The sequence below is a fragment of the Sphaerodactylus townsendi genome, linkage group LG11, assembly GCF_021028975.2.
Source record: "Sphaerodactylus townsendi isolate TG3544 linkage group LG11, MPM_Stown_v2.3, whole genome shotgun sequence".
In the NCBI taxonomy this organism is placed as follows: domain Eukaryota; kingdom Metazoa; phylum Chordata; class Lepidosauria; order Squamata; family Sphaerodactylidae; genus Sphaerodactylus; species Sphaerodactylus townsendi.
In genome coordinates, this window is record NC_059435.1 from 65558335 (window position 1) to 65584582 (window position 26248).

Below are 26248 nucleotides of genomic sequence, written 5' to 3' on the forward strand. Positions count from 1 at the left end.
AGTGCTGTCAAGTCACAGCTGACTTCTGGCAGCCCACAGGGTTTTCAAGGCGAGAGACTAGCCAAGGTGGTTTGCCATTGCCTGTCTTCATGTGGGATGAGAGAGTTCTGAGAGGGCTGGGATTGGTCAAGGTCACCCAGCAGGCTTCATGCGTGGAGGAGTGGGGAATCAAACCTGGTTCTCTGGATTTGAGGCTACTGGTCTTTGGATGTCCAGTTTTCATGGACCCTCAAGCCACAGCCAAGGAAGTCGAACAAGGGCAAAGACCACCCTACACCAGACTGGTTCTCCTAGTGATCCTTAAGCACAGACAAAATGCATAGCCAATGGAGAGGGCAGAAGGCGATTACCAGCAGATGCAGTCCCCAGCACCACCGGCTGAGTCTTTGTGACACTAACATCCCAGATCCCATCCCGATGGCCAATGTACTCTTTCACCAGCTGGCAAATGGCTCTTGAGGTTGTGGTTTTGAAGCTGGATACAATCTAAGGGGAGAAAAACACAGTTTTTGAAACATAGGCAGAGACAGAAGTTGCTTTCTACAGCCTCCTCCCACCCAGTACGCAAAATAAAAGCCACCGATATGTTTGACTGCAGCACAGTTTATGGATCCAGGGGTGTCAAACTCATTTGTCGCAAGGGCCAGATATAATATAAATGTGACTTGGTCAGGTAGGGCCTGGGGCAGGGGGCTGCCTCGACTGGTCTCAAAATAGCACCGGGGGGGAGGGGGGCTGGACTGATAACCTGTAGCAGGGTTGGGTGGGTGCCTTGAGAGGGCTTATCAGGGCTGCAAAGCCAGCTGTCATCCCCCACCCCAACACTACGATCTGGGAATGAGGAGGGGGTCGCCTCAGGGGGCTAGCGGACCTGATGAGCCCTCTCAAGGGGCTGGATCCGGCCCCAGGGCTGCATGTTTGACACCCCTGCTCTAGGATGTTTTCTCCAAAAAAAATGGAACCAAATCTCTCCTGTGTCAAGTCAGGTCACCTTCACTGTGGGCCAGAGCAGAATTTGGCCCAGTGGAAGTATTTTAGGAGGCCAAAGCACAACAAACTCTTGCCCACCGCTTAGAAAAAATAGGGGTGGGTACAATCTGACGGACACTATGCTTTTTCCTGTCTTAAACATATCGAAAGTGCCATAATAGTGTATTTAATACATACAGGTGGCCAGGAATGGGTCAGGTTGGGAAGAAGCTGCACCAAAATCCAAAGACCAGAGCAGTGTGATACAAAGCCGTTGGATACTGGAACAAATAATTAACGTGAAAGCACAGTCCAGCTCCTTTTTGCACGGCCATTACATTTTTGTTCCAAGAAAAAGCACAAAAGATGTAAAGTTATCAAAAACAAAAGAACAAAAAGACACCAATGAATGCTTACTTGAAACACTTTGTCTGCTCTGATTAAGTATGTTTAAAAAATGAGATATTTCCAATCACTACATAAAAAATTAATAGGAAAGGAAGGAAGCAGCAGTTAATTTTAAATTAACCAACAAGGGGCACTTTCTCCCTAGGGAGGATGGAGATTTGAGCCATCAGATGAGAACAGGGGGAAGAGAGGAGAGAAAGCGAGGGGGAAATAGGTGTTGTGCTGAAACATACAAATATCCAGCATTAAGCAAATCAAATTTGCATGGCCAAATGAGGACCGTTTCCAGCATTCAATTGTTTGGTCTGACCTGATGGGTCAGGGGCCACGCACCACTTTCTTCTCTTAAAAGAGGTGGACAGAAGGTTCCTAAACGTCTTCAGTGGGGTCCACGGCATGCCCATTATTGAGCCTTTTGGGGGCTGGGGGAAGAGAGAGAGAGCAAAAAAACCCCACAACACACCAAGGGGGTAAAAGGGCTGGCCTAAACAGTGGCTACTACCTTATGTTATTGCATCAGCCACTCACCATTTCACGTGAATTAGCAGGGCAGAAGACACTAAACTTTTTGGGATTTGCATTTTTTTAAAGGGCTTGTAACCCAAATGGAGCAAGGGAAAGGAAACTTGGGTAGATATATAGACTGGTAGAACTGGCGGTGGGGGAAGAGATAATAAGGATTTTAGAGATCACACTTGGGACAATGGTGGGGGGGGGGGATGTAGCTGAAAAGGGTGCTTGGGCCAAAGGGGGGAGCTGAGAAACTGGGGAGAGCAGCAAAGGGATTTTGGTAGGCAAGTTAAGGAATGATGGCAGGAAGATGGAGGAGATCCTTCTGTGAAGCTAAGCACTGGCTTTGCTGCTGTTCACCTGCATATAAAAATGGGTAGTTTTGAGAGACAATATGGGCGTGGCCCCAGACATCCAAGACATCTGATCTGCTGGAGTGTGACACCTTTCACCAGGTAAAAAAGGAAGCGGAGATACCACAGCAAGGGGAGAGTGTAAAGATACATATGGCATCCAAAAAAGTTGAGATACGTGGATTGTTACAAAATTCCAACATACCAATCCCCTGCTTGGTATAATAATAATGAAAGGGTAATATACCCATGTTCATTTCCAATAAAGGCATATGGTCTCAGAAGCAGGTGTCTGCATTGCAAGCACATTCCAGGGACAAAACTATATTCAACTATTTTATACCCTGGTTTAAGACATGGGAAGAAACATTCAAGAACATTCTTATGATTCTAAATCAGGGGTCTGCAACCTGTGGCTCTCCAGATGTTCATGGACTACAATTCCCATCAGCCCCTGCCAGCATGGCATGCTGGCAGGGGCTGATGGTTATTGTAGTCCATGAACATCTGGAGAGTCACAGGTTGCAGACCCCTGTTCTAAATCCTAGCAGGGGAAAGAGCCCCAAAGGATTCCTAATAACAGAGAGTGAGAAATATCCTAAGGGCTGATTTACACAATATTGTTTTGACATGCTCTCAAATCTGTTTTTTTTTTAAAAAGAACTATGACAAACATGTCTAAAAATATGTATTGCTGGGGGTTTGTTGCAGCACTCTAAAATTAAGCCTTTGTGACAAACCTGGATTTCGGTGCTATGGAATCGCCCTTAAGATATAACTGTTCTCCAATTAAGAAATTTGGCCATCATTCCAACAACAGCAGTATAAATGGAAAGTCTTTAACATCACCACACAGAATTATAAGGCAAGGTGGGAGTCTCAACTTTTGATTTTTAAAGAAATTAAGAATTTCAGAAAGAGCATTGGATTTAGAAGCCGTTACACTAGGGGTGGCCAACCTATGGCGCTCCAGATGTTCATGGACTACAATTCCCATCAGCCCTGCCAACTGGCCATGCTGGCAGGGGCTGATGGGAATTATGGTCCACGAACATCTGGAGCACCACAGGTTGGCCACCTCGAGTTAAGCATTCAATAATTAAAGCCCACTTAAGCCCCATTCCTAGCTGCAACATGTACCACCTTGTAAGCAAATATATGAAAGATCTCAATGATATTCAATAATGTTATTGCAGTAAAGCCCTAGACATGTTTGAGGACTCAAACAAAACAAGAAAAAATAAATCTATTCTACTAGCATATTAAATTTGGGGCTGGGGGGTATATTTAAGGATCTGACATGTGTCACGTTTTTGAAAACTGAAGTATACCATTTTTTCTCGTGTTAATCTTTGTAATGATGAAATGAGTGCTAGGTAGAATTATAATTCGCTGGCTAATGAGCAGAATTGTTTCAAAGCAAGTCGAAGCGATAATTACTACGGATGCATTAAAAAGGAAACAGGTTAATTCTTGCAGAACTAGGTAGAGATTAGTACTGGAACCACTGAGTGGAATTAATCATAAAAAATGTCAAGGCAATATTAAAAATGCAGTTGACAGATTTAATAGATGTCTTCAAACAAAATGGAGTTAGGCATGAGAAGTGGAACAGTAGAATAAATTACAGCAATAGGACCAGCATACCTTTCAACTGTTAACAACAAGCAGGGGAACCTCCAATGGGCTCTTGGGCTCCCTAAACTCATCTCACGGAGCTAAATGAACTATAGGAAAAATTCTCTCTTCCGTCTTTCTTTCTCCCAGCCCTTTTGGCTACTTTTTCATCCGAAGAACCCTAAAACCTCAAGAACTCTGCAAAACCATTACTGATGTGGAAATGACTGCTTGGCCTAACTACAAACCTACATTCCTTTTTGAAATCTTAACTACCCTGAAAAGTCCAATAAAGGAGGAAACATGAATGGGTGTTGCCTTGGAGAGGCTGCAAACCCCTGCACTATGAGAATAACTTGTCTCCAGTTTCTGCCTTGTTTGGCCAAGGTTCTAGATGCTGGGGCACGGATCCTATCACTCCATTCCACAGCTTCTAAAGATCTTCTCCAGGTGAAAATGCGCTTAAGTGGCTCTTCTGCCAAACGACCAACCACTTCAGCTGGAAGAAGGCTCAAGGCTATGTTGAAAGAACTCTTAAGATACCTGCCACTGTCCCGCTTCACCATAAGTCACACTATCCCTCAACTGTATGTCCAACCGGTAGCTGTGCTGCAAATGGCTGTCATTCTCAACATCTGTTGCCCTGCATAATAAATGTGGAAGCCCTGACTCTGAGTTCACAATACTAACGCTGGTTTCCCGGATTCTTCCTCCCTGAATTGTCACCATATTTATTATCAATCATTTCGGTTATGGTTTATTTTTTTGTAAATCTATGCCACTTCCAGGCATCATGTGAACAGAACACGTTCCTGAATGTTATGAAACGGCACAATCCCACCGATCAGGTGAGTAACTTTGTTCGAGGCAAGCAAAAGTCAGTTGCTAGGCAGACTTTCGACACAGTGACATGGGAAGTACAGATGTAGTTTGTCAGTTAGTTGAAATCATGCAAACGGAGAAAAAAATGAAGGGAAATAATTTAATGGCTGCTAGTATCATAAAGGGTCTAAAGCCTACATCAGTGATGGCGAACCTATGGCACGGGTGCCAGAGGTGGCACTCGGAGCCCTCTCTGTGGGCACGCACACACAGAGTTCGTCATGTGGGGGGGCGTAAAATCACACACACACACACACAAACACACATCTAGGCTGGCCTGGGCCACTTAGCATGACATGCGCGCACCGTGGTGAGCAGGGAGGACTCAGCTAGTGGGACTGGTGCCTGTGCTCTGGGTGGCTTCTGCCCGGGGGGGGGGGGGGGCGCAGAGGAGGCAGAGATGTTAGAGAGGCACAGAGTGATGCACGCAGGACTTGCTGGAGGCAAAAGCAGGCTGGCCCCTGCTCAAGTGAGGCGGAGGAAGAAGGAGCCAACCGGTTGGTTTTTTCTAAACTAAAACCGCAGCATTCAAGTTAAATTGCCGGGTTGGCACTTTGCGATAAATAACTGGGGTTTGGGTTGCAATTTGGGCACTCGGTCTTAAAAAGGTTCGCCATCACTGGCCTACATATTACTCACTGGGGTTCTTTTCTTCATAGGTGCCATGCGGAAAAGCACTGAAAAGGATTCCTTAGACATGAGAGGGACAGATGTGCACGAAGAATAAGATGAGAAAAACCACACCCTGGAATTTGGAAGAACATCTGCCACGCTCAGACCGACAAAGTTTATTAGTTCGGGGAGGGTGGCAGACAGACTTACAAACGAAGCTCATAATATATAGCTTCAACTTTCCATACGGCAGCCAGCATAGCCCATCTTTACCTAAGCTACGCCGGGTTGGCTATAGTCAGTACTTGAATGGGATACCACCAAGTCCAAAGAAATGCAATAGCAAATCACCTCTGCTTGTCTCCTGCCATCAGTGTCATCACCATAAGTCTGCTGTGACACAACAATATGTACTTCAGCTTTCTATAACGCCCAAAACCATTTGTTGCCTACATTACATTACTCGAATGTAAACTTTTTAAAAATGGGGCTTACTTCCGCCTTCCCTAAAAAGTTCCTTCCAATCCTCAGCTCCAGTTAAGATTTTGAGGGAGACTATGAGTTCTTTCCAAATACAGGTGCCATCCTTGGACAAGAAAATCCAAGCTGTTTTCAGCTGCTCTTTTATTTTACAGGCCAACTCTTTAAAAGATGTAAGTGACATCTTTAGTTTGTGTCGTGTCTTAAGCAGTCACAAATGGGCCAACACTAACATTTGCTACGCTAATCTAGAAGTGATTGATAAGAGTGTCTACCAACTCACACACACCCCCTTCATATCACTAATCATAGCAAGTGTTTTAAGGAAATTACACCAATATGCACCCTTATGCACTCAACACTAGCCTTTTCTTCATGGGGGATTTTAAGTTCTATCCATTTAGAAAAGAACAACTCTTACACTTGATTCAAATAAAGACCATCAAGTCACTACAGGAGAAGTTATAATAATTTAACTTTTACAGAGGAATTCCTGTAGGTTTCCCTCAACTATTTGCATATTTGAATAGCAAGGATCTTCCTACAGGCCGATATAATTTTTATCACACATTGTGCTCAATCTGCTTAATACACGTGGTCTGCTGTGAGGCTACAAACTTTGCCAAGTTCTGCTCCTTGGTTCAGGATCCTCTTACGCCCTTAATTGGCTAGCTCAAGGATTCCTGTCCCACTCTCTAGCTTATTTTCCTGAGCCAACAGTCATAAATATTAGTCTATTTGGTACTTGCTTTTGGAAGCAGTATAAAGTGTCTAAGACTGCTCACATAAAAACTGTGGGGGATTTTTTGGAATTCTAAAAATCCAAAATCTCTTGGACTGAGAAGATACTGTCATCTTCTTCTACACAAAGTCTTAGAAGCCCATCAAAAATCATCATTCAAGATGGAAGATAAAGAGGTTATAATAATGAGAGAAGTGCCGGTGAGAGTTTTGAAAAGAGAAAGGACTATGCTTTTTTGGCTGATGTTCTAAAGAAGAAACAGATAAGATTTACATGGCTTCAATGGGAAGGTCTTTTGTTTACATATAAAGGACAGCAACAGAGATTCACCACTATAGCAAGAGCCAAGGAATTATACAAGAAGGATTTTACATAAAAATACCTAGCTGTTGAATTTGTAAAATGTAAGAGAAAATGGATAAAATAGATTAAATAAATTAAAATTCTAGATATTAAAAGTAATAGAGGAATGTTAGATGTCAGTTTTAATTATATAATTTTCTGGAGAAGATGACCTAGGAAGGAAGGAAAAATATTCTATAAAAGCCTTCAATTTTGAGAACTAAGTTAGGAAGATAAGGCTATAACAAGGTTATACAATAGCTGTCTGTACTTTAAAAAATTGAACAGGGTTCATTTTTTAAAAAAAGATTTTAAACCTTTCTGGTTTTGATATTAATGAAAAATTTATTACATAAGAGATAATTTTGAAAGCAGGATTTAGGTGGGAAGTCAAATTAATTATTTGTAGTTTTTACCTACATCGTCTTAGTAGTGAAGAGCGAAATGGGTTCACTAATGTCTCTCTACCCATATTAGTTTTACTGTATTTGTTATAAAATCAACACAAATTATTAAAAAAACATCGTCTTTTTGGGCTACAAACACTGACAGGAGCAGAGGACTGGATTACACTACATTTTTTAAATTAAATTAAATAAATAAAAACATCCCATTTCACACTCACTAGGATATGGGCAGGTCTTAAGCCAGAATGGCATTATTACCTTCCCCATAGGTATCCAGATTTTCACAATTAGTCTGTCTCTGGCACTGACTGCAACATGGGATCTAGTCATAACTGTATATAGGCTGATTAAGAGCTTTTCCACACAATTTAAAATGTTTTGAGGCAGGAAATAAAGCATTTCCTCCATGGAGTTCTGCATTGTTCTTAACCCAAAACATTTTATTTCCAGCCTCAAAACATTTTAAACAAATGCCCTTTTAAAACAATTCTCTGGCTGAAACATCTTTAATTGCTGTGCAATCTGCTAACTATGTTTCCCATGCTTCTCTGCTCCCCTGAAATTCTTCCTCAGCGCCATTTTTTGAGCTCACTCAGTTACCCTCGAATGTTTATTTGCAGCCTGAGTGACTTTTTCCTTTGAACTTCAGGTCCTAGGCCTGGTCACTACTGCTTTTATATGAAGTCTGCCTTGACCTGAGGTGGTGAGGGAAGGAAGGCTGATGTTCAGAAACATCCATAGCTTCTTTGGTCATACTGAAGTCCACAGGCCCTGCAAGACTTGGCTGTTCCACCAGGCTTTTTCCACCTAGCCAGCCAGATTGAGTGAAGCAAGATCATCTCCTTCCGGCCTCCGGGGAAGTGGGGGAGGAAGAGGTGGTGGAGAGGATTGCTATCTTCATTATCTTCTGCCATCTGTTTTTATCATCTTGTTGGTACTGAATTTTTCTATTGTTTTAAATTGCATTGTTATTTATATTTTAAATGTTTTAGAGATTGTATAATGATTTGATGATGTGACCCGCCCTGAGCCCTTACGGGGATAGGGCAGGATATAAATTGGAAAAATCAATCAATCAATCAATCAATGACACAGCTCTTGAGATCTTGCTGTCCCTTACTTCTCATAGTCAATTCAGTTGGCTTCTATGGCTCTTAATAAAGAATGTTCCAGAAATTTAGTCTTGAGACAAAAAAAATTAATTATGTTCCAAATTTTAAATTTGTTAATGAAGATTTGAATTGTAAACTGTCAAAATTCTTTTGAAACACATGTACTTCTGACCTCCAAAGACCTTCAAAGTACTCCCCCCCCCACACACACACTTCTGGTGGTCTCCTCTTCTGAAGGTTCCCATAACATCTGAGGGACATACCACTCCCCTTTTGGGAGGGTTTTAGTTGACGGATGCGAGATGGTATACTGGAACGCTGTGTTTTAATCGGGTTTTTAATTGTTTTAATCCAAATAGAGCCATATATTTGATATTATAGTTGTATTTTGTTATGTTTTGAACTGTGCTCTACTGTATAGATTAATATGTTGAGCACCGCCCAGAGCCCTTCGGGGGAGGGTGGTATACAAAACTAATAATAATAATAAATAAAGGCAGGGTGAAAAACTGCTGCAACGCTATTCACATGCGGAAACTTACTCACGAATTGGTCCTGTCTTATCTCTGCCAGTCAATGGAATGGAAAAGCTCAGCAGGCTGCCTTAATAAGGGAAAAGGATCGAAGCCTGCTGCAAAATTATGTCTCATCTCGTTTTTATGATCGTCCAACTTTGTAGCCCACTTTCTGCATTATGCTTTGTCATACCTTTGGCAACATTTTGTTTGCACTGTCTTTCAGTACTGTAACACTATTCCTATTGCACTGTTTATTGCATATCTCATATCATCTGACTGAACTATTTTCTGTCATGTGCAATACACCTCGTGTCTCAGTGAGAAAGGTAAACTATTAATGAAATAATAAATAAATTGGTATCTCATGCTTCTACATGTTTATGTAAATCAAAAACATACAACACACAATCTCTGCCATGCTGTAAAGATACTTGTAAAACATAGAAACCATCACGATACTCCTTTCAAAAGCTGATCTTTATATGCCAATTTAAAAGGGGGGCACAGACCTCCTACTCCGCATATTGGCCTTGTGCTGAGTGCCCATGAGTATGTACTAAGGGAAGAGAACAGAAACAAGGTTTCCTAATCCCTATCGGTCCGGGGACACTACCTGTGTGAAAGGGATAATGTCCTGTGTATCTTACTGCAATACTAGAACATGAAAATGTATTCGCTTTCAGTAGCTGTTAAAGCTAATGCCTTCCTAATGCCGCGACCCTTTAATATAGTTCCTCATGTTGTGGTGGCCCCCAACCCTAACATTTATCCATTTTACAGATGGAGAACACTGATGCAGAGAGTCTTAGGCGACCCCTGTGAAAGGGTCATTCGACCCCCAAAGGGGTCCTGACCCCCAGGTTGAGAACCACTGTGTTAAAGGAACAGGGGAAAGTAATGGTGGAAAACCTAGCTACTTCTATTTTCTGCCTTCCATGAATATCAACAAGTAAAAGCAGGAAACGACTAACAAATGGAATCATCAGATCTTCCAAGAGGGCACAGTTGACAGATACGGTATCCAGGTGGGAAAACTGGTTAACATGAGATTCTGCATGTTCCACCACTCACTACTGTTTAGCTGGGCATGCATGCTGGCACACTGGGAAGCAAAGCAGTTACCCAAGAGTCTCCACCCCATATTTCCCAGCTTCCCACGTTGAAGTTGCGAGGTCCACCTGATTTGCCTGGGAAAGAATTTGAGCGCTATGCAGCAAGTAAGAAGAGATAAGTGTTCAGCACTTGCTTGTAAAAGAACAGTGATTTAAACACACAGTTAATAAACATTTTCTAAAATTTTAAACACTGCATAGAAATTAGCTCCACATTGTTCATTCTTAATATAGAATTCAGACACATTAATAAAACAGAAGGGGTACATTTCCCCCCTTCAACCTGCACCTCAACAACAGAAATTATGCAAAAAGATACGGTCAAAGTTTCTGAAACTGAAATGGATCCATGTAAACATAGCCCATTACCAAACTAAAACACTGCAATGGTTTGCTGCAATTCCTCCCAAAAACTGTATATAACTTAGCACAAATCCTCATTAACGGAATTTATAAAACTGCATTGGTTAACATGACCAGCAGCATTCTGTTTTGTCAACAAACCTAACTTTATTCATTGACCGTAGTCAGCAACTCATTCACCAAGAAATACCCTTAGTATTTTAGGCTTGGTGTAGTATTTGAGGCTTGGCAGGCGAGGTAATTCCTGTCTCACATTTACATTAAATGTCAAAGACTGATTTGAATGCTCTCTGGGACTGGCACTCACTCTCTCATTAGCTAGTTAGAATTCCAAGCTTTGGAATGTTTTCACCCCACACCTACTTACATCACACTTTCAGCTAATCAAGTTTTGTTTCAACCCCCTGGGATGTTTTAAAGAACAGCTGGTTCTTTTGCCTGTGACTTTTTAAACATAGCAACTGATTTAGTGACAATTGCAATCAGCAAGGAAACCCCACCAACACAGGAATTCTCATTCGGAAAGACACCCTAGTATCTTACCGTGTATATGCAAATGGATTTAATGCCTGTTTAAACGCTGTTGATTTGGTGACATCTTTCAATAAAAGAACACCCACCCTGTTGTGGCTTTCTCTTGTGGCAAACATTTTTCTTTTATATTTGCCTCTTCTTAATAAGGCATGTATTAAATGGATTTTGGAGTGACATAAAACATAGATGCCTGTCACCCCAGTAGCCTCAACACACAATGAATATAAGCAGACAGTCTCCGACATAAAGCTGCCAGTTAGGCTGGTAAGTGAATACTGAAGGTAACGGAAAGGCTCAAGGTAACGGAAAGGCTCAGCAGCTCGTACCTTGCTGGTAGATGCCTTGTAAGTAGTCTTTAATTTCTGAGAGAGCTGACTGGTGCTATGGCTGGCTGGGGAGACAAATAAACGGAAAGGAAGATTTCAGAAAGAAACTTGGTCATTTGCTTACTCGGGCATCGGTGTTAATACCTTTCCATTATATTGCAAGCTCAAATGTATGGAAGGCGTGTTTGTCAACCTACCTTTCGTTTTCAGCTGTCCTTTGCTCAGTTCCGCTCCATCAATGGTTTGGCCTTCAGCTGCTAAGCGCTCATTAAGTGTATCAATTTCTCTACGTACTAGCAGTGGCACAAAATGTCATGTTAATGATGTCATGTTAATGCAGACAGTGAGTATGTTATCGCAACATTTACATTAGCCATCCCAATTCTTCTGTAGTATTTCCAAATCCTCAACTCTGTGAGCTCCAGCTTACACACAGCATGTTTATTTACTTCAATGTACGTCTTCTTTACGGTTATCTGCATACTCTGTGCAAACTATTTGAAAGTTTTAACAGCAGACTCCAAACCAACTCACACTGCTTTAAAAAAACAACAACAAATTTTGCATTATGGAATTTGCTTTCAAGACAGGTTCCTTAGATAGCTACGGCTAATGGAAACAGTTGTCAGAATAAATTCAGGAAAGATTTTCCACAATCAGCACACCAAACAGCTTATCTTTTCATTCAATTCTCTCCGTTTCAGAAGCAATGAACACACCCTTACAGTTCTGTCATATTATTGCTTCGTAGAGAGAACACTCATACTTGGGAACAGTACGCCTGAATTGATATGCTGAACCTGAGCACTGCTGGACTTGGGAGGCTTATGCATGCACTGTTAAGCAAGTGTATGTTCCTTTGTCATTGATTCAATTTCTCTGCCACCCTTCTACCAAACTCGTGGCCATTTTCAAGGCATCTAACACGACTGTGATGCAGGGCATTCATGAATCTATAGCATAGAACAGCCACTGTTTATTGAAATCAGCAACTCAACAGGATACATTAAAAGATGCATGAGTGCTCTGCCTCGTTAAAAAAATACTAGACAGCTGACAGACAGCACTGGCTTCAAGATACACATGTTTGTATTATGATCCTATTAAGTTAAGAGGCGTAAGGTAATGTCAGTGGAGCGGATGAATGTAGACAGATTCATCAAGTAAACATGGGACATATAATGATTCATACTCAATTCAGTTCAGTTCAACTCAATTCAGTTCAAAAACTTTTATGATAGCAAAGGCCCAGAATAGCTAGATTTGAGCCCAGTAGTACCTTATAAGATTCATGACCCAGAGCTGCCTTTGTCAGATATAGTCTGCATAGAGATTTGATTACAATATAAGGAGCCAGAGATCTCCATTCATCCCCCCCCCCAATAAAATATGTAAAGATCAACTCACATTCTAGATTTTCAATGTAGAGGTTCTCAAATTCTCTTTCTATTTGGCCAAAGAGATCCAGAAGTGTATTTCTAACAGACGTTGGCAGTTTGGAATCCTGGAGGAGAGGAAGCTATATTTTAAAATTACAGCGAAGTCTGCCAACTTTTTTGCTCAGCACCTTTTTGAATGAATTCTATTCTGAAATAAAGCTTCCATTAAAAAAATTCTACTCTGATAGGCTATTTGAAAATTTTATGTGCTCTCTTCGCAATCATAAAAATCAATACCCTCCAGAAATGACCAAATAAGAATAAACCATGGTTGCACAAATTACTGTGGAAGCATGACTATTCTTATCAATGGTACTGTAAAGCACAAATGATAAAGATCCTATTTTCATATTGGAAAGAACCAGCACCCACATATGAAGGAAGGCAAAAAAGGGGGAGGAAGAGACCAAGAGGACGAAGAGGCCAAGAGATCAGCTATTTAGCAGAGCTCAGAGATCTGAGTTTATTAGGCAGGAAACAAACCAAAGATCTGGGTGAACCCACTCCAGGAGACAGGAAGTTTGAGTTGACCTGCTTCTTGTTTGGCTGATGGCCTTCCTTCAAGCAAGCTTACTGGGAAATCCAGCGAGACTTACCGGGCTATTCTAGGCAAAATGACTCCCTTCTATGTCAGTTGAATTTAATGGACTCCCAAGGGACTGTTAAACACACACAAAAACCTCCAGATTTTGAAGGCATGGATTTCTGAAGCCCTTTTTTGTTGGGGGGGGGGGGGGACTGAAAATGTGGGGAGAAACTGAAATACATACAGGACGTACTTTCCTAACAAGCCTTATTCTAATAACATAAAGTGCATCATTTACAACTTAGCAAATAAAATTATATTACTTTGCACAGCTATTGTGGACATTGAAAGTACTGTCAGACTCTACCTTCTCCATGTTTGAGTCCAGGGTGTATTCCTGGACTGACCATTGGGTGGACCTCAGTCTGTGTAGAAGAGAGGGGCTCGGTTTCATCAGGACTCTCTCTCTGCAGCTTTAGGGGAGCTAGTCTATAAAAGGACTCTCCAGGGGTGGCTCCTGCAATCCCCTGGTTCCTGTGGCAGGGCTTTATTTATTTATTGTTTGGATTTGTAGACCGCCCCATCCCTGAAGGGCTCTGGGCGGTGAACAACAATATCCACATGTGTACAATATATCATCACAATCAGTGCAATTACTAAAACCAATAAAATCCAATAAAAACAGCAGTCAGTACAAAGATATCAGGCGTCCCATAACCCAATTTATTCAGAGGCCTCCCTAAGAAGAGGGAATGGCCGGACTCCCCTCTAAGAGGATAGCATAAGATGGTAAAATAAATATGTGAGGGGGGGCGCACATTTCAGCGACTGGACACTCCAAAGGCCCGGTGGAACAACTCAGTCTTACAGGCCCTGCGGAACTCACCAAGGTTCCACCAGGCCGGGGCCAGGGCTGTAAAGGTCCTGGCCCGTGTGGAGGCCAGCCGCATCACTGAGGGGCCAGGAACCACCAGCAAATTGGCCTCTGCTAAACACAGAGGCCAAGTAGGGGCATATGGGGTAATGCGGTCTCTAAGGTACGAGGGTCCCAGGCCGCGTAAGGCCTTGAAGGTCAGAACCCACACCTTGAAGATGATTTGGAATTCCACTGGGAGCCAATGCAGCTGGCGCAACACAGGCTGGATGTGATCATGAAAGGCGCCCCCTGTGAGCAAGAATGCCGCTGCATTTTGGACCAGTTTCCGAATCAAGCGCAAGGGAAGGCCCGCTTAGAGCGAGTTTGGGAAGTGATGGGAACTGGCACCACCTGCTCAGCCTCTTCCCTAGCCACTCTGCTGGCATTGGGGATCAAAAACAGCTGCATCTACAGGCAGCGCAGGCAGGAGGCGGCCAGGGCTCCACTGACAGCCTTGGCTGAAGGTCACTCTGTCAATATGGCCACCAACTACCTGCCCAGCTTCAACATCAGGCTTAAATCCCAGCAGTCCCCCGACCAACCCAAGGTTGCCACAGCTCTCACCATTCACCTCAAGTGTCTCCCCAAAGCTAGTAAGTGCAAGAACTGGATTGCCAGTCCCAGACAAGTACAACTGCCTTAGTTTTCCACAAGCAAAATTGTAACAATGGCCATTATTAGAGAGAGAGTTGCAAACTACTTAGCCCTATGCTGCCTTGGCAAATGCATCTTCATGTTTGCCACCTGAGAGGCAGGGAAAACATAAAATGTTGAAATTAGAAAGCTAATTCTAGATTAAACGAAAAGTATATTGTTCAGACTAAACATCTCAGTCACGACAGGACTTCCAGCATTATCTGAATGTCCAGCTTTCTATATGGAAACATTTTACTTCTCAATAAGAGTTAACGTACTGTTGCCAAAATTATTCATATTTACGCAACAATATCCTTGAAACACATTGCACACAGCATAACTAAGAATTATTCAATGCTCTAATTATCATGCTACACATTTTCAGTCAATAAAACCTTGCCTTAATAGCATTTAACTCATTCCAAAAAGAGAAAAAAATTTATAGGAGTTTTTCTCTCTGTTCTTTATAATTTTCCTAATTCCCATTGAAAAAATAATTAAGGGGGGAGAAGCTTGATTTATTTTTCCCAGTCCCTTCTAGACCTTTCCCTCTCTAGGGAGGCTTAGGAAGTGCTTTATATAAAGGTGAACAAGAACTGAGGCATTATTTATACTCACGCAGCTTTAGGTCTAATCAAACCAAACAGCTTTTGTGTATCAAAGGTGATTTTTGCCCATAAAAAAAAAAAAGAACTCAGCAAGCTTTGAACACAAAATGGCCAGGAGCCAAAGAGCTGCTATGACTTGCAGAAGAGGCATGTATTAATCTGGTGGGATTTTTTTCCCCCTTGGAAGAGTCGAACAGAACCTCAGTACTATTATCATAAAATTGTTTTGATTTTTTTTCTCTGTTTCTAAAGCTGTGCTTCTCTGTTTCTAAAGGGAGGAGGGGGAGGTATCCTAATAAAGTGTGCAAACAAGTAGCAACCTAGCAACCCTATGAAGCAAATGTGCCATTGAGATTCAGAGAAGTGGACTATAATCAGGTGGAACCAGGCTTGTTTCCCCGTTCCGACACATGAAGCCGGCTGAGTGACCTTGGGCTTGTCACAGTTCTCTCCAAACTCTCTCAGCCCCATCTACTTCACAAGGGGGTGGGGGAAGGGAAGGTGATTGTAAGCCAATTTGAGATTCCTTTCGGTAGAGGTATAAAAACCAACTGTTCTTCTTCTTCTCATGGGGCCTTCAAGTCAAGACACGAGCGGAGGTGGTTTGCCATTGCCTGCCTCTTCATAGCAGCCCAAGTCTTCCTTGGTGGTCTCTCATCCAAGCACCAAACCTGCTTACCTTCCAAGCTCTGATGAAATCAGGCTAGTCTAGGCTATCATAACTTCCCAGGAGCTTCTGAAATAAGGTCCCATTCAGTCCACAAAACAACTTCAACTAAAGTTTGGATCCCACCACATTTCTACAAATGAGAACGTGCTTGATTTTTTTTTATCTAGACAGATACCAAATGTACTTTTGTAGCTACTCCTAGTATGATGAAAATTCTGCATTCATTTTTCTGCCTACAAATAAACCACCCAGCAAGCCATGGGACGCTGAATTCTCAGCTCAAATGTGAAGCATAGCCTGGACTGACTGTCTACGTTTATAAAGAGGAGTGTGGTGAGGTTAAATGAAGGGAATGGCCCACAATCCTCAAGCAAGCTTTAAGATGCTCTCCATAAGCCTCTTTGCCCTTCTAATCTGAAGAGGCGCTCCTCCATGCTGCATCAACATACAAACATAGAAACCCTCCTGGCGATGTGAAATTAATCACGCTGCTCAACAGAATGTTATCGAGACGTTGCAACATCACCTGACGTGACCCAGTAATAAAGAAACCTAATTTGCAAGATGAGGAACACTCTCACCTGGCCTTCCAGCATCTCCCTTTGCAATCCCGACCGTTCTTGCTCGGAACTGTTGGTTCTTCGTATCGAAAGGCTGTGAGATTTGCGCTTCTGCTTCGCTTGGCGCGCAGTGGCACAGCTTCCACTTTCTGTGGGCATTACTTCAAAAAATAACTTCCCTGAAGCTCCTCAGGTAAACTAAAAACCAAATATTAAATATTACCATTCGGCTTACGTAGCGAGCGACTCTAAGAATTATTAACAGCAGTGGAAACATTTAGGCCTGATGAACTCTTGAATCATTTGACAGCTTTCCAGAATTTTTTCTTTTTGCTTTGAATTAAGATGAGCACGTTTATTCATTCTATAAAAAGACCAGAGATTGGTTTTCTTAATTGCAGTTGAACGCACTTTAAAACAGGGAAATGGTTACAGTAGATTTTTTTACCATGAACTGCTAACTAGCAAAGCCATTCGATAAAGGAAACAATTTAATCCCTTTTATATCTACTAAGTATTTTTCCACACCCAAAATGCTGTCAGGAAACAACCAAACACCCGTTGTAACACATGCAGGATCAAACCCAGCTGGAAATACAGGAAGATGATGTTTGAAGGACAATGCCAGGAAAAATATTTAGAATCAAACATCTAAGGGCGGTTTGGTTTAACATTCCAGAGTTTCCAATACTCCAGAACGCGTTCATTCACAAAATATGTGATTTGTCAGCACCTGATTCTAACTATGAAAACTAACTATTTAAAACAACTTGCCAATTTCACTTTTTACATTCTGCACATTAATGCTATGCAATTTCAAATTTTACTTCTATAAACTAGTTTGAAATAAGCCTAAATTACCAGACAGTAAACTTCAACAACTGTCACCGTGCATGAACCATTTTTCTCCCCCAAATAAAAGAGACCTTGTTTATTGAAAATTAACCAAAAATGGATTGCATCCAAGACATGAGCCCATTTAATCAACAGTGTTTCCAAATATTTTCCAACGCCCATGTGGAGTAGGGTTACGATGTTTGTTTACCCTTTATGATTAATTGATTAGAAACATTTCTGAAATGATTTTAAAAAGCAACCCCAATTCCTCAAGTACTTACAAAGGCAGCAAGAGCCAGATACCATCTTAGAAGTGGTATCATTAAACAACAGAGGAGACCCCTTCTGTTGTGGTGTGCGCTCTGGGACACGTACTTGCACCATATAGAGAAGAATACTTTTTGTTCAAAATTTTATACATATGCATATTTAATCAATTAAAAGTCATACAATCAATCAGGATTTCCTTCTTCAAGAAGTGGCCCCAATTTTACCCATCATTGGAATTATGTCTGTGTCACTGTTTTAAAATTGAGGTCAAAAGTCTGTCAACTGGTAGTAACAGAAGACAGGAGCAATTCTCAGAATCAAGTTCCAGAGTTTTAACGACAGCCCAAGAAACACATCCAGCATTTTACAGTGCAAATGAAATAAGCAAAGAAGTTTTAAGTAAACTAGTAGGAGTGAGGCTGCCACAGTTTTAACTAAGAAGGGTTTGAGGGTTTTTTAAAAACTTCCGATTATGAAATATATTGTGGGGATAAATCCAAGTTTCCAAAGACATAAATGTATTAAGTAGAAATATGGCACCTGAAATCAATACAGGAAAATTCTACTGGGCTTCATTCAATCACAATAATTAAAGGCTGCAGGTGCCACTCCTTTTGATATAGAAATATGACCAACAGTCGTTTTCAAATACCTAAAGCAACTTCCCTTGCCAGTCTACTAGCCAATCTCCATTTCAAATGGCTACCAAATACCACGAGTCTTTGACTTTAAGAGAAGTCTCTATGACAGTGGTGGCGAACCTTTGGCACTCCAGATGTTCATGAAGTACAATTCCCATCAGCCAATTGGCCATGCTGGCAGGGGCTGATGGGAATTGTTGTCCATGAACATCTGGAGTGCCATAGGTTCGCCACCACGGCTCTATGAGAAGACTCACCTTACACAAAGTAAATTATGCCTTGGAGGAAAATGAACCTTAAACCTAGGATTCTGCTGGGCTAGCTTCCAGGGACAACACCACGGCACTGCTTCCAAAGAGTGGTGCAGGCACTAGGGAAGAAGGAGAAACTCCCTTTTTCCTCCCAGGAAAGCCCATACAGCAGTGGTTCTCAACCTGGGGGTCGTGACCCCTTTGGGGGTTGAACGACCCTTTCACAGGGGTCACCTAAGACCATCAGAAAACAGTCTTTTTATATTTTATATATACCAGTTTTATGGTTGGGGGTCACCACAATGTGAGGAACTGTATTAAAGGGTCGCGGCATTGGAAGGTTGAGAACCACTGCCATACAGGGATATAACTTACGCTACCCTTTCTGGTGATGCAAGTCTGCACCACTGAAGGGTGGTATTCCCAGTCCAAATTTCTGCCCCTGGGAACACCCCCTCCATGCTGACATGGCCTCCTGTGGCACAGAAGCAAAGGTGTGGGGGGAAATTTCCAGGTTCCAGGGCACTATTGCTGAACTAAGTCCCTCTGCGTTGGCAGCTATGTGTGGCACAGATAGCATTGGTGCCAGCATAATCTTTCTGCTGCTTCCAAAGTGGCTTCAGTTCACCCCCTTTGGGTTACACAGTAAAATACCTCCACTGAATTCTCCGCAGTTTTGGTTTTACAGCTTCCCTTTGGAGAAATCAGAAAATTGGATTCCCTTCATTTTGTGTTAACTTCCCTATCATAAACTTAAGCGTCTATTATAGCCACAATTTGTACTGTGATCCCTGCACAAACGTTAATCTCTTCTGTTAATTCTTTAACTCATTTCGCAGCATCGAGGACACAACTTTCTGCCCGGTGAAGGGTCTTCTGCAATACTTTCAGAGCATTGCAGAAAGAAAACAGAAGCCACAATTAATGTGATGCAAGCTCAGACTCAAATGTAGGAAGAAACCACGTAAGCACCTGCTATCTAAAATCTTTCCTTCTACTATTATTTGTGGAGCACATAACTCTCCTCCTACCCTTTTGATCCTCGGAAGCAGCTCCGATGTGGTAGGTTAGGTTGAGCCAGAGTAGCAAATCCAACACAACTTCAGTTTGTGTTGTTGTGTAAATCTTATTTAAAACAACAATAACAATACAGCTTGTGTTCTGCACGCTTTCTACTATGCCTAACATCTGGCTTCAGAACTGCCTTTCAGTTGACATGAACAGAACGGCTCCTTTGGATCCACCTCCGAGGTGGTCTTCTGTACACGTGAACCGAAAGGCAACCCCGAAGTCAACACACAGAAATGCGAGCCCAACTGGGTTTTTAAAATATGATTTAGACAAAAAACACAAACTGACGTTGGAGCCGCCATTCTCGCTCAACGTAATCTGTCTGGCTAGGGCTGCTTGGGAGAGAAAATAAACAAATAATAACAATAGAAAGCTAAAAAAAGGGGGAAGGCAAAACACATTTACACATTTCAAAAACCTAAAACTAATGCACCTGGAGCACCAGAGAAAAGTGATTCATTTATCAAAATACTAACAGTTTAGTATCAGTAGGACATCATCATTCTGCGTTTCGTTATGCTCAAATGTTCTCTTGCACATTTTCATGCACAGCTGAAAACCCATGCATTATGGAGGGAAACGGACACTGTGCATGCAAGCCTTCCCAAGACCTGGCAGAAAGAGATACCTTACATTTGAAGCAGCAGCAAACAAGCAAGTGCACAGGAAAGGAAGAGAGATGTAACGAGCGGGATCAATCTCCAAGGGACAGCCGGCACGTGACATTTCTCCCACACTAAAAATTTGTGCAGAAGCAGCACACACGCCATCGTATGGTGAAGCCGGAATGAGTGTGTAAGTTGTTACAAGTGCACATCAGAAAGCTAGTGCAGGAAAAACATCACGCGCAGAAGCAACCCTGAATGTGCTTGGCATTAGTTCAAATCTACTCACGAGGAAAACAGAAAAGCCTTTACCTTTTCAAAAAAAAAGAAAAAAGAGGCAGTGCTTGAAATGTAAAGGAAAACACTGCCGCCCTTTCAAGAATTTTAGAAGTAAATCACTTCTTCAAGATGCAAAAGTGATTGGGGGGGGGGGGGATCAATAGCACATTTCACCACAAAAATTTAAAAGACGCAATACAAAACGTGAACTTAATGGCATATGCCTTTGGCAAAATGATGCTTTTAAGGAGATACACAGATGCTCATTTCTGTCAATTACCTGGATTTACTCTATTGGATTAGGTTTTCGAAAACAATGGAAATTACCTGTCCAGTATATCAGTGTCATGTTAAAAATCCTATGAAAACCATATTAAATAAAGATTAGTAAAACAATACAAAAACCAATCAAAAAGACTTCACATTTTAAAGTTAATTATACTTCAAGCATGCAAAAACTACTACCTACACTTAAATTTATTTTATTTTTTCTTTACCTTTGTACTTCTTTCCCACCCATCACCAAAATCCCTGTTATCGTGTGAACTAAAGGTCACAAGAAATGCATAAGTGAAAAATGGCACAATGTACAATTTTTCCCCTCATTCAAAAGATTCATGGACTCAACAGTACCTAGGTACACTTATAGCATCCTATCAGCATACTTACTTGAAAGCAAATTTCACTTATTTCAGTGGCAATTACACTGAAGATACACTCTCAACACCAGCAGAATTATTCTAAAACGAGGACCAGCAAAGTTCCAAAATGGTAGAATGACTTTTCGTTCTACTTCACGCTGCAGGTAAGGAATTCTAGATATGATTGCTCATCTATATAAACAAAATTCTATGCAAATAGTAAGCACAACAAGAGAAGTGTTCTACTTTCTCCCTTTGCTTGCTCTGCTGGTAAAAAAAACCCCCAACTTGCAACAACTTTCCAAAACTGATCTTCTACCAGCAGTCTGAAGTGGTCAAGTACAATCTACCACCACTGGATTCTAAGCAGGTCTACTCAGAATCTTACTCAGGTCTATTCAATGGAGCTTACTCCCATGGAAGCATTTTTAAAGACTGCGCTGTGACTGCATCTATCTCTACTGTGGCATTAACAACAGCATATTTGAATACCTGAAACAGAAATGATATTTTGAACATATGTAACTGGGTCTACAACAGACCAAAAAAGTCACATTTACCATAAAAAGCTTACAAGCTAATAAGTCTACATGCACAAAGTGGAAACACTAATGCAAAATTAACTGGTTGTACATTTTTGAACAGTTATTCCAATTTTACCTGGGGACATTTTCATATGTTATCAGTATCATGGCCTGTATGAAATCTAGTTTTCGGCATTGTATCATATTACACTCAGAAAAGAAATAAATGTAAAATAAAATGTTTGCAGTACAGAACTATAATGGAATGAGAGTAATGAACATCAAAGTTCAAGCAATGATGCTACAGTCTTCCTGGAAAAAAATCCCCTATTCCAGCAAAAGTGGATATTCTTATCATCTTGCTTTTCTGATGTTTACTAATCAAAGGAGATTGTGTAATGGAAGGGAAACAATTCCTGGTGAGTCTCCGCCTCCGAAAGGCAAAGAGTTAGCCTTTCAGGAAAGTAGCAGGATGTGGAAGAAATGACTAAGGCAATCTGCTTCCTCACTTGTTCATTTAAAATGGCTTACAGATTAAAGGGTGGCAGATCAGATCTAAATGCTTCAGCAAAACCTCCATCCCTTTCCATTCCACTGCATCTTAATTCTGTGTGCAAATCTGAAGCACAGCTAAGCACTCCTATGGCAGAAGGATTCTTTCAAAAGACAAGAAAAGGAAATAACGTAACTAAGTGACAGGTTAGGCAACTCAAAAAGGTCTTCCTTCTAGTCCAAAAACAGCCGTGAATTTTGAATTCTAGCAGCAGCATAAGATTATAAAGAAGATAAGGGCCTTTAAACTACAGGGCACTCAGGGGTGGCTAAAAAAACCAACAGTCAGGATGGACAAACATTAACGAATGACCAATCCACTTGTCATGACAACCCCTATCCTTAACCACAAGCAGAGTATAAGAGTTCCTCAACATGGTGCCCATGGGTGACTGGTGTCTACCAGTCCCTTGCTTGGTGTTTATCAAACTTTTCAGACAGTGAGTCACTGTAAAGCAGGGCTTGTTGTTGGTTGTCCTCATTCAAATTAACACACACAGCCAGGAGGACTGGTAAGCATCTTGGCTTTCCCAAGTCAGTACAGCCTTACCCTTCTGGCTTTCCTTCTTCTCAGGAGTTGAGAGGATAGAGGCATTCTGTTTGGCTCCTCTTCATGTGGAGGCCGGTGGGGGGGGGGGGTCTCTACCTCCCATGGAAGCCATTTTCTCAAAGTTCCAAAAGTGCCCACAGACTCAAAAAGAGTGGGCTCCCTGATATAAGAAGCATACACTTTTCCTTTAAGTAGAATGAAAGACAGAAAGACGCCCAACTGGACTGGTGAGAGCAAGACATGGCAGAACTCTACAGCCAAAAATTCTCTGCAACATCAACATGGGAAGGGACTGTTTAAAGGCAGATACTCAGAAAGCTAGTGACATACTGATAGTCAGCTTTCCTGAACTGATGAATAGCCCCTCACATTCCACACTTTTGTGTTACAAAGTCCACATTAAAACAGAAAATAGGTATGTGTGAGATAGGCGTTGTACAGCAAAATCTAAACTGCATTTATTTATTTTTAGTTTACATCCTGCCTTTCTTTGTAATCAGGACCCAAAGAAGCTTATCACATGGTTCTCGCCACTCTATCATCACAACAACAAAGGGCTACATCTAGACCATGAGATCGTACCCCTTCTGGCTGTAGACAGGATCTCACATATAGAATGCTGTCTCTCAAAAGGCAGCCTTGTACACAGAGCGAACTTGCCAGTGAGAAAGCTAAGCTAAACCCTTTCCCCCCAGAAGAGCAACTTTCTACGTACAGGGATTTTTTTTTGTTTCTTTTTTTGGTATGGGGAAGGTTTTGTTCTTGTGAGCCCCCAACCAACAGACTAATATGGTACAATGAAGATATCCTCTCAGTGAGGCCTAAATTCCCATTCAATTAATTCATATGTTTTTTTCTTTCATAAGCAACGAGGTCCCTTAGCTCCCATCTTGTCAGCTGGATAAAAATCAGGTACTTTGGAGCAGCTGCAAGCAAAATCTAGAGCACAGGTGCGTGGCACAAAAATCAAAACCTGCCACCAATGTCACACGACAGCAAAAATTACAATCGTGTGAAACATTTTATAAGAGCAAGACATCAGTTAAGGGATTTGGTTAATAAAATACAAAACATGCACTGTTTTATAAGAATGAAGTTGAATGTTTGTGAAATGGCCTCTCTCCCTGCTAAACGTCCCAAAATATTAACCCTGACAAAACTGATGTGGGAAAATTGGACTGTTGTACCCATTTAAAAGCATAGCCCCAAGTAATCATGTCATCCATATGGATTAGTCTTCTGTTTTGTGTGGGCAAAATGGCGCTGATAACTGTAGCTTCTGTTGACTTTCAAAGGGAGCCTTGCTGACATTACGTGATGCAACCGCATAACATGGTACTATAGGTAAATCTAGCCAGGACTATGCACAGTATGAGACCTACCAACTTTCCTGAAGACACACAGTGTTCTGCAGGAAGGGGCTAAGTAAACAGTGTTGCAATTTTAGAATTAACTGTATGAATTTAGCAGCCATTACCACTATCTTACCCTTGTAACAGTCCTAATAAGATATTTTAGAAGAGCAGGGAATTCCTCTTTAGGAATGTTACATAACATGGGTCCAGGCTTTCACGAGGTGTATTTGCTTTCTTTTACTAGCCTCATTTAAATTAAATATGAATCAGAAATTCTTCCAATTCCAATTTCCCACAAAACCTACGTTAACCAAGTTTTTCCCACTGGGATACAGGTTTCTTTAAACGAACTAGGTAAAACTCAAGTTAATAAAAGCCTCAGCCCAAGATGAAACATCTGTTAGTTACATGCTCATTAAAAAGAAAAATCCCATCGTATAATAAGAACGATGCATAATTTGCATGTTCTTCAATCTCTGTGGAGAACTCAACAAATTTTAGAACATCAAGATTAACTGCATAAAAATATTACCTCGCCCAGGGCTCAACAAATCCTCAATACCAAATTGCCTAGAAATGTTATTATGGTGTCCAGTTGTACTGTGGTGATTTTTTCCCCCAGAAACACACATTCTTTGTTCTCTTACAGGGCAAATTCCCAGGAGAGTTATTCCATTTCTTCTGTTCTTCAAAAAAATGATGTTTTATATCTGGGTAAGAGATTAGCTTTTCGTTGTTTCAGAGGGTTGCCATTTTGGACTGCAGTAGAACAACCATAATCCAGTCCAGTAGCACCCTAGGGATCAACAAGATTTTGGGGGGTATGAACTTCCAAGATTCAAAGCTCCTTTCAGCAGATCTCTTCAAATGAGGGGAGTTTTATTACACAGCCAGTAATAAACCCAAGCAAGAACTTAACTATGTGCGCTTTTATGTGGCAACTTCATGTTTATGCTCAGAGGTTCCTATACAGTCATGCAATGAACCCTGGTTACAGATTCATTATGCACTGGAATGTTACCACCATATGCTAACAAACAGAACTGACAGGTATTGTCACCTTGCTTAGGTAAATTTCCTTCACAAGCCCCATGTCACTTCTAAGCCAAGTCTCTTAGCCAGAATATACAATCTCTCAACGTGGATTTTGGCAAGCAGTAACCAACAGACACATCCCACACATGTGTCTATTTTTTTCTTATCCACGCATATGCAAGGCTATCCCACAGATGAACTCAACAGGGGATTGTGTTGAGTTACATGCACTTGTTTGCCATAAGCCTTGTCTGTACATTTCATTGGATGACATCCAACAGTCAGTGAGCGTGTTCAGTACACTGAATATTTCCCCTTAAAAACATATAAATTCTAGTACAGTTGAGGGGGATTCATTCTACATATATCTTGGAGGTTCACTGGGCAGGCTGCTCCTTTTAGGCAATTAGCACTAGCAACTTGTTCAAAAAATAATAATCACACCATGAGATCAAAGTGTTGGTGACAGCTAGTGGTAGCATATTGAGTAGAAGCAATTAACTAGGAAGTCACTATTTAAATATTGCACCTGCCATGGAATCTCCAACTGATCTAAGGCAAATCAGTATCTTCCATATTTCATGTATAATAAGAGAGTAATAATATTGACCTTTTGTGATACTGTCCATCTCAGGAGAACCGCTGCTTGTCATTTTTACAAAGAAAAAGCAACCACAACAACACATCTTCAGCTCTTTGTTTTAACTCACTTGGGCATAAAAATCTCCCATATGGCCTCCAGAACAGCCCCCCCCACACACACACACACACTTCCCAAACTGTGAGAGACAGGGATCCTTATTGCCACAGTAGAAAGAATGTGTAGTTGAGAGTGTGTAGTTGAGAGTGAGAAGTTCATTGCACCCCTGCAGGCTGAAGCTAATTGGCAATCCTGCTTTGCACTAATTACCCCGAGTCTCTCATTTCTTTGCAGAACAAGCTCCTCAGAGCATTAATTAACACCTCTGTATTCAAACACTGGCGGTGACTTCCAG

General features: G+C 41.5%; 1 protein-coding gene across 4 annotated transcripts in view; it reads right to left on the reverse strand.

The window, feature by feature from the left end:
• Nucleotides 1-26248, reverse strand: part of WDR37 (WD repeat domain 37) — a 53610-nt gene that overhangs the window by 26237 nt on the left and 1125 nt on the right. The window contains exons 2-7 of one of the 4 annotated variants that reach the window (XM_048510607.1): nt 20924-20955; nt 16664-16840; nt 12695-12791; nt 11485-11580; nt 11288-11352; nt 351-486 (exon numbers count right to left, since the gene is read on the reverse strand). In XM_048510607.1, the coding sequence (XP_048366564.1) occupies nt 351-486; nt 11288-11352; nt 11485-11580; nt 12695-12791; nt 16664-16801 (532 nt within the window). In that variant the 5' untranslated portion in view covers nt 16802-16840; nt 20924-20955. Of the gene's footprint in view, nt 1-350; nt 487-11287; nt 11353-11484; nt 11581-12694; nt 12792-16663; nt 16841-20876; nt 25966-26248 lie in introns of those variants that run through there. The other 3 variants (XM_048510608.1, XM_048510609.1, XM_048510606.1) reach the window with 3 other exon arrangements.